The sequence below is a fragment of the Cyprinodon variegatus genome, unplaced genomic scaffold (genome assembly GCF_000732505.1).
Source record: "Cyprinodon variegatus isolate N-32 unplaced genomic scaffold, C_variegatus-1.0 Scaffold2, whole genome shotgun sequence".
In the NCBI taxonomy this organism is placed as follows: Eukaryota; Metazoa; Chordata; class Actinopteri; order Cyprinodontiformes; family Cyprinodontidae; genus Cyprinodon; species Cyprinodon variegatus.
Window position 1 is genome coordinate 1,449,793 of NW_015150455.1, and position 9,269 is coordinate 1,459,061.

The 9,269-nt window shown below is 35.5% G+C and overlaps 1 protein-coding gene and 1 long non-coding RNA gene across 5 annotated transcripts in view; one reads left to right on the plus strand and one right to left on the minus strand.

Moving 5' to 3' along the window:
* The window catches only part of LOC107082001, a 9,366-nt gene extending 7,502 nt beyond the window's left edge, over positions 1-1,864 (minus strand). Inside the window, exon 1 of the long non-coding RNA XR_001481120.1 lies at positions 1,737-1,864. This is a non-coding gene — a long non-coding RNA (uncharacterized LOC107082001). The remainder of the gene's footprint in view (positions 1-1,736) is intronic.
* Positions 1,852-9,269, plus strand: part of nbeal2 (neurobeachin like 2) — a 55,566-nt gene continuing 48,148 nt past the window's right edge. For 3 of the 4 annotated variants that reach the window (XM_015370365.1, XM_015370374.1, XM_015370399.1), the window contains exon 1: positions 1,853-2,325. In XM_015370365.1, the coding sequence (XP_015225851.1) occupies positions 2,251-2,325 (75 nt within the window). In that variant the 5' untranslated portion in view covers positions 1,853-2,250. Of the gene's footprint in view, positions 2,326-9,269 lie in introns of all 4 variants that reach the window. The other variant, XM_015370383.1, reaches the window with a different exon arrangement.

Consider the following 9,269-nt stretch of genomic DNA (forward strand, 5'->3'; position numbering starts at 1 on the left):
TTAAAAAATTTATATTTTAAATTAAGTAAATAATTAAATTTAAATAGTTTAAGTCTATCTGACCAAAAATACTCTATTCCATATGGTTGTTGATGTGTTCTATATATTATTTGTGACAGTTCACAGGTTCTCCAATCTGCATTGTGGATCTCTGAGTTGGTCAAGCCAGTATCTGACAATGCTCCCCTTCCCTGGCCAAACCTTTACAAAAGAATTATATTTACCACAATATAAACAAAAAAGCTGCACTTTTTTTACTGATGAGTTGAATGCAAGAAAATTGGTTGCACTAGATTTTCTTTTGCGGTGTCAGAAAAAAGGAAGGTTATTACTTGTGGATACCACTTTTTTCAGGATGTAGCAACAAAAAGATCATATATCTTATTCAACCTAAAATAAAAGTTACTTTGAAATGTTTTTATAAACCTAGAGTGTGAACTACCCCTACCCTTTCTTTGTCTGTCACGCAAATCCCAATAAAAACACTTTTCAAATTTCTGGTTGCCATGAGACAACATGTAGAAAGGTGAAGTAGAACAATAAATACATGAGAAAAGCAGAAAATTGTATGAAACCTCCACAGATTTGTTAACGCCTACTACTACTAATAGAATGCACCTTTCTGCTTACTTTACTTATGGTAAGATTTCAGTTCTCATCTTATTGCAGTGATACACAATGAAATTATTTTTTCATCATTTCCAAATTCAACCCCTGCTTTGATTACAGTCCAGTTTATTACAACATAATAATAAGTAATAATGATCTATTATATAAGGGAGTCTAAAGCAGGGGCGGAGCTAGATGGGGGGCCAGGGGTGACCATGGCCACCCTTAGCCAACAATTGGCCACCCCTACCACTTATTTCCCTCTAATACAGACGGTGGCAACAGTAATACTCTCAAGTGGATAATCCAAAATAAATGATAATTAAATGATCATATATTAACAATTACTTGATGACAAAAACATGGTGGTTAATTATGCACATCAATATACTAACATTAAAGATGATGAGTACAGAATTCATCCGCTTTTCAGAAATAGATTTAGTGTTTAATGGGTAAAAAGAAAATGATGCGTCTCTGCAAGTCATCTAGGAGTCTTCAGTGAAATCATGGATAAACAACAATTTTAATAAAAGATTAATTAATCATTTTATGTAGATATAAGTACTTGTTAATGTCAATATTATGCAGAATGATTACTTATAAAAGTAGATAAGTACTGACAATGGAAAAGATGTTCACCCAAAACTCAAACCTGAAAGAATTTTATCCACTATACCTTTTATCTAGAAAGCACGGATTTATGAATATATGTGTCTTTTTGTAGGCAAAGGCTGTGGGAAAGTATAGTTTTTCTTTATTTAGAAAATATAGATGTTTTGCTCGTTAATTTTCCAATAGGAACAGTGTAGATTGACCATGAGTTTTTGGTGCCTATCTACTTTCGGCCACCCCTCAGTGTACATTAGTTATTGCCTGGCCACCGTTATAACAATTTTCTGGCTACGCCTCTGGTCTAAAGTTCGACATTTGATTGTTTATCTTTATATTATGAGCTGTAGCTGTTCAAAAAAATAAAAAAAAAGGTCTAAATTCTTAGTCTGTAAAGATGTTTTTTTGTATGTGAATTAATAGCTTCTCTGTGTCTGTTTTCCTTTTTCTAACTTGCTGCTAATATCAGGCAGTGTTGCTTATTAGTGCATGTGTCTTTAAGAATATCAGCCTACCTGTGATCATGATCTCCCGTGAACTTCCCATTGAACTGCTGCTCTTGTCAACAGTAGTTGATGATCAGTCGCTCCTTTGAAAGCTCCGGACCCACACGGGCAGCGCTGTGCTTTCTGAGCCCTAAACGGATGGCATCTGTCGCTTCTCCCGTGGGGGATTCACTCCAATAAAAACACAGCAACAAGCTCTCCGTAACTGCGGACATACATGGGTGTTTCTCCGCGCGTGCATTTCCACGCATTTTCCTCCTCTGTCTGCTTGCACAGTTTCGGCAAGTGTTCGGAGCGGCGGCTTGTTTGTTTTTGGCGTTTTCAGACAACTTTGCGCGTCGATACAGAGATCACTTTTTAATATTTATTTCATCATTCGGGTTTTTTTTTGTGTGTGTGTGCGTCTGTTGGATATTTGCAGGAATGGTTGGCAGGAGCGCCCCGCGCGCCCCTGCCTTTAGGAGACAACTTCAGACAGACGGCGCTCGTATGAATCTTTGAAAGAATAAAGAGATCCAAACAGATGAGCAACCATAGAGGCGGAGGGATGGCATCGAAGGAAAGGCTCTATGAGCTGTGGATGTTGTACTATACAAAGGTGAGTGCGAGTGCGGAAGAGCCGATGGTGACACCTGTTGTTGCTCCTCTGCCTAAACTTATATTATGAGCCGATAACACTCAGATGGTTGGTAAATTAGACTTATATGAGGAAATCGCCTCAGTTTTAGCAGCTTACACACAATCTGCGTTATTTTACCTTAAATATGTGGCTGCTTTTTGTAAACGAAAAGAGAATTCGTTTGTCTTTTACATATATTTGTGAACATTTCTGCCATTGAGTAAAGCAGCTTTCTATTTAAGCACTTATTAGGTCATTTACCTGCGATGCAGGTGTTTCTGGGTCTACTTCCTGTTCCTGCTCCTGCCTGTCATCCTCATTCAAACAGAGGCGTAGCCAGAAAATTTTAATAAGGGTGGCCAGGCAATAATAATAGGTGCCTGAACCTCAGGGTCAATCCTCATTGTTCTAAAAGGAAAATGAACAATCACAACATCCATATTTTCTAAATACTTTCTGACAGCCTTTGCTAACAAATAGATGCATATATTTAAACATCTGTGCTTTCTAGATAAAAAGTATAGTGGATAAAATTATTTCAGTTTTGCGTTCCGTCATTACTTACATGGGCGTAGGTTTGCATAGGGACCATAGGGACATGTCCCTACAAAAATGTTGGATCAATCTACTTGTCGCTACCAATAATTCGATGTGAACAACATGTTTATAATTTATAATACAGCATTGATGCATACGGAGCTATTTAAACAGACAGTAAGCAATATAAGATGATGATAAAAGATTGTGTTACATTTAATCCTTTACTATTAAAAATGCACTTGTATAATAGAAACGTTATATGATTGTAGGAAACGCAGATATAATGATGCAGGGCAGCCTCAAGGTGAAGCAGCTGCCTTTCAGTGCTGTATTATGGAAGAAATGTGTTTGGAATGTTACCATAAAATTATGGCTGCAATTAATGTTTATATTGCAAATTGATCATTTTTAACCAAAGTTTCCTCATAGAAGATTTTTTACTAAATGAAACTAGGTGACACAGAAACTTTTCCTCTTGAGTAGTTCTGGATTGTATTAATGTAGCAAAAATCCTGCTGTTCTCTTTAAACAAAATGTGCCCTGATGCTCACATTAAGAGTAAAAATAGAGCATGCATATTTTTGCATAGGACCAGTGACCTCAGACCAATGAAACTGAAGACCAATAGTGTCCCTACCAAAGTTGAAATCAAACCTACGCCCTTGATTTCTTACATACTTTTATTAATAATCATTCTGCATAAAATTTATATTTAAGTGACCCTTTTTCAAATGTTTGATCCAGCTGAAATTTTGTATGTGAAGTTATTTAAATCTCTATAGATTAAATAGCAAATTACAGCCCTGAACTACTTGTGGTTTCTGACTTACAGGTGTTTCAACTGAGTAAAGTCTGAAATGAAATAAGTCACATGCAAAATTTCAACTCGATTAAACATCTGGAAGTGGGCCATGGGCATTACTTATTGAACACCCCTTGTATCTACATTGAATGAATTACTTGTTATTAAAGTAGTTATTCATCTCTGATTTCAGTGAAGATCCCTAGATTACTTGCAGAGACATAATTTTCTCCTTACCCTATATAAGACAAAATCTAGTTCTGAAAAGAGCATTAATTCTGTATTTATCATCTTTAATGTTAATATGCATAATTAACAGCAATGTTTTTGTTGTCAGCTAACTGTTGTTGTATTAGAGGTAAAAATGGTAGCGGTGGTCACAGGGGTGGCCATTAATTGGTTAAGGGTAGCCATGGCCACCCCTGGCCCCCCATCTAGCTCTGCCCTGGCCTGTTTATTATGGATGTGGTTTTGTAAATGTGTTGGAAGGGCCACTGGTGGTCTTTGGTATTACTAGGGTGCAACCCAGAGGATATGTTGCTACCGACTAATAACTAGTTTCAGAGTTGGCTACATCAGTTACCATTCTTTGATCTTTTTGTTTTTGATCATTTGAAAATTAAAATATTTGCCAAAAGTTATACTTTTATTTGTTAGAACTTTCCTTTGACCAACTGATTGGCATTGTCTAGCAATAGGTGGGACGGGGCAACACTGCCTCTTTCTGTGCTCCATACAATTAGAGAACACTTAAGTCACCCTCACTTGTTCTTGCTTCATATTAACCAGGACCAAATACAGGTAGAACCTTAAACTTCTAACAACGTTGTATGGTTTTGAATTAAAAAACAAAATACTTTTATTTTTTTTAATTTGTGCTACATAGTGGTGCAGTTGTTTGTTCAGAGACATGGGTTCAAAGGTCATGGGTTCTAATCCCTCACTGGGGCCTCCTTATAGAGTTCTCCTAATGGATGTTGGGATCATTGCTTTCTCTAAATAGGTGTGAGTGTATACCTGCATGATGTTATTTATTTTGTTGCCGTGTGATGCGGACTGCTAGTTATCAGCACTTACCAACTCCCCTGGCCCTTTGGAGGGTATAGAAAATAAATTGAGAATATAGCTTGATGTGGGTAAATGGCTCACAGGGATCAAATATTGAAGGTATTTACCATTAAATGTAGAACTTAAATGCATTTATTCTCCATCTAAAATTGTAAACAAATTGGATTTTAAAATTGGAAGGGCTGAAACAATTACTTGTATTAATTGCGATTAATCAGTTAATTAAAATAATGGTCAATTCATTTAGTCATTGCATGTTTACTACAGTATAGACTCTACAAAATGTCACACAGAGCACTTAGAGTTTAATTAAGCTAAACTCAGCACCATTCTTTCTCTTTAAATATGCTACATACAGAACTCCTCAAACTCCTCAAGTACTATTTTAAAACCTTAAGTGGACTTTTGAACTGTTTTAGCCATTTTTAATGCAGTTAAAATGTGAATATGTTTTCAGTTAAACCCCCTACTGAGCATACTTTGATTTAGATAATAAAATTTCATTGGAAGTACAATGGCTTCATTAATTGATTTGTAAAATAATTAATTGATGGAAAAGCTCTGCTATCTGTACTGTCAAATGCTATAGCAGCTTGTTCATCATACCGCTTCGAAGAAAGAGTTAATGAGACAACAATCTTGAACAGTTCAAATAAAGTGTTTTACTCCTTCTTAATTTTTAAGGTCAGGATTTGTGGAAAGCTTTCGACTTTCCCCGATTCAAATTCCAGCTTCAGGGAATTTTCTCTGATCATTTTCTCTAGATAAAGGCTTGAAATTAAAACTGAATTTAAACGCAAGGCTTAGTATTTATTGATCCAGTTATCAAAATATCCAGTGATTGAGAGCTGTCTTTTTCCTAGTCCTGATGTACTACAGCAAAAAAAAAAAAGAAGTCTGAAATTACAGAAAAATAACTTTTATTTCATTGGTACTTAGTGATAAAATTTTAGATCCCCTGGATTAGGGAATTGGGAGATAAATAAGCCATAGAACCTGTTTAACTCAACAGTAGACCATCATGTCTTATTTTAACTCTATGTTTATATTTTATCCTGCAGCTAATAATAATAATAATAATAATGGAATAATAATTGCATTCTTGCTTAGCTTGACCCTGAATGTTGCACACAGAGAGCTCAAACGTGTCACAGATGAAAATTAAAACCAAATCACACGATTATTGTGACTAGTGAAAATTCCTATCTTGTTTTATCCTTTAAAAAAACAAGAAGGAAAAAAAAAAACACAACAGCAAGAAAAATAGGCCCTTGGCAGTGACTCATTAATTATTATTTAATGTCTGCAATCTGCTTCTTCGCCCGAAGACAAACACCCCACCTCCATTTTGCAATGAATAATCAGCCTCTCCTCTCAACAGATCTGCAGGTTTGAGGATTAATACATTTCATAAAAAAATATTTCATTATCTATGTTGTTTCACCTGGTGGTGTTCCAGTCCAAGCAACATCAGATATTTAAGATGTTGGTAGCCAAATGTGGAAAATCAGAATGTAGGTGTGGTCCGTATGAGACTCACTACAAACACAAACAAAACTTCACCCTATTATAACATTAACACAAAGATTCCTAATAAAACCCTTAATTAACCAATCAATTAATCATTAACTTGAGTGAAGATACACTAAAACATGCCTTTAGCTGACAGAGCGACCCACTTAGAGCAGTAATTATACCAAAATTATAAAACAAAATATGTTAACATTTTGTATATAAGATAAAAATCTTTTTCGTCTGTCAATATGCCGTATCCAGAACACCTTAAAATGGAAACATTTTAGTTTCACCTTGTTTAATTTAGCAAAAATTCGTCTTTTAGGAACCTTTTGCAATCCGATTATTAATCGATTAATCGAAAAAATAATCAACAGATTAATCGATTTGCAAAAAAAATCGTTAGTTGCAGCCCTAATATATATATGTATATATACATATTTGTAAATATATATTTGTTTTAGACTGACTTTGCACACTTACATTTTTCATGCACCTTTTCCTTCTTTTGCACCTCCTGTTGTTTATTAGAGCTGATGTCACAACTGAATTTCTCTGTTGTGAGATCAATAAAGTCCTATTTTATCTTTAATATCAAATCAGCCATTTTTTTGCAGATCCCAGAGGATTTTTTTTATCCTTTAGTTTTTTCTGCTGCATGTCGATTTCCTGAATTTTTCTGGTTGTGCAACAAACCAACAGGTTGTAACCAGCGCTTGTCTATTGCTAGAAAGAATCACAGAGTCAAATTGTGTGTTTGTGGTGTTTGGTAACAAGAAGTTACCCTGAAACCATCTGCGAGGGCTGTCTAGCATCTTTCTGTGTGAGACCACTTCCTTATCAAGGTGTCTCTTAGCTCTTTGTCATGTTCTTCTCTGATTCATAGAAAATAAAAAAGGTATTAACTTCTTTAACTAAAGGTCAACCCATCTCCTGATGTTTCTTGAGTTTTTCAGTTATTTCGCTCTACAGTGACTGTGCATAGAGGACTAGGGTGTAGCTCAGCTCTGACGCCACTTCTCTATATGATTCACACAATATATGAACAGCAGAACCGATTCGGCAGCCTCTCCTACTACTCTCATTGTGTTTGATGCTTTTGTTATGTGCCTGTTAGGTGTGTTAGTAAATGCAACCATTTTTCAGCTGGAGACATCCCGTTTGTGACGAGTGGATCTGGTTGGTCACACATCAAGGAGAGATTTGACTGTTGTAAATAGGTTGAGCTGCACAGCAAAACCAGGCTTTGTTGAGCCTTTTATCAAAGCCAAAGGCAAGCCCTTAGCCGCTTTAAGCAAATTCCCTTCTGATGACACATGCATTATTTTTGTTTTTAATGCATTATTTTAGCTGTTTATCCATTCAGGTTTTCAGTAAACCCTCTCTGTAGCAGTTTTAGGACTAAGGTGCTCTCAGCCATCATGTGCTTGCAATAAAACAGCACAACTTGTGCAGGCTTGTCATTGAAAAAAAAATGCTCAGCTTCCTTTGATTGTGCAAGAAATCACACACGCCTCTAAGGACTTTCTAGATCACCAGCTTTTGTGAATTGTCTGAAAGATGCTGAAAAGCAACATGGGACATTTTCCATAAAAGTGAGTTAGACTTGCACTGAATAATAAGTCATCTGTTGAGGATTTCCTATATCGCTGCTTTTTCTTTTTGTGTAACCTTCCAATTCCTTTATCACCCCCTGCATCCTTTTCATACTTTAGTCCAATAAATACCTCATGGGACATTGTAGAGATGTGAGGTTTACACAAAATGCTTCTTGAGTCTTTTTTTAGGTTTTGCAGTTAAGTGCTATACAAACCTTTTGGTCCTATTAACAGATCCTCATAGCGGAGGGAGGATTTCAGTTCTTCTTCGACTTGTAGGTTTATAACTAGCCTTGCTAGCGTTGTTTCATCTGGGATTTTCTTCATTTATGAGGCTCCTTCTCAAACCTCATAGATATAGGGAAGTCAGATCGAATTACAGCTAACTAAAGTTGTAGTTAAGGAGTGTAAAATGGTATGAGTTTGGAAGCCTTGTTTATTTTATTTTTTTCTCCTCTAAATTGCATTCAATTTATATAGTTTGTGATCCCTTTCTAGGTCTATGGCAAATTTCCTTTCCTGAATATTTAAATTTCAAATTAACCAACTGTTTATACAGATCTGGGTGGCCACTTTGAGTGCTGGGATTAAAATAACTCTCTCCTATGAATAAATATTGTATTCTGATTGAATCCAAATTATTTACTTAAAGTTTCTATCTTCAACTAGCAACATGACACCATTAGATAGGATAGGGTTTTGAATTGTTCAAGCAGATTTTAGAATACTCTTTTTATAAACAGGTTTTGTCAGATTTTAAACCTCTGTTTTAATCAAAATTAGCTTTATAGACTACATTTCCTGAAGCATGTTAATAATTGAAAAGATAGCTGTTGGTACAGTGCCTTTGTGTCCATACCGACACAAATACAAATCTTGAATATTTCTGATTTGTGCTTTGGAGAGCCTATTTTTAGAGTGCAGTTGTCTTTGGGGTTACATTTTTTAGAAAAGTCTCAGCTTTTGCACATCTAAAGATTGAATTTTTTCTTAATCCTTTACTAATCAACTACAGCTCTGTCAGACTGGCCTGGAAATGTCTGTTAACATGAACTTTAAGTCGTTGGTTGTTCTCTGTTGGTTTCAGAACTGGACATTGATTTTAATTGTTCCACAATTTTAACTTTTAACTTTAACCTAGCTAGACGCAGCATTTTTCCCTTTCTACCGTTACCATATTTCACTGTAGAGATGGTGCATTCAGGACTATTTTTAAGGCACATATTATTTTCTGAAGTAAGTTGATTTTATTTAAGAGTAACAGGACATAGAGTGGAGAAAACAAATGCACAACTGATTCCCTTTTTCCAAAGGATTTACTCTACCTCACCAATTTAAAGTGTTTTCAATCACTGTTCAATGAGTTGGGCCAAAAAAAAGCCAGCAAAACTAGATGTGGA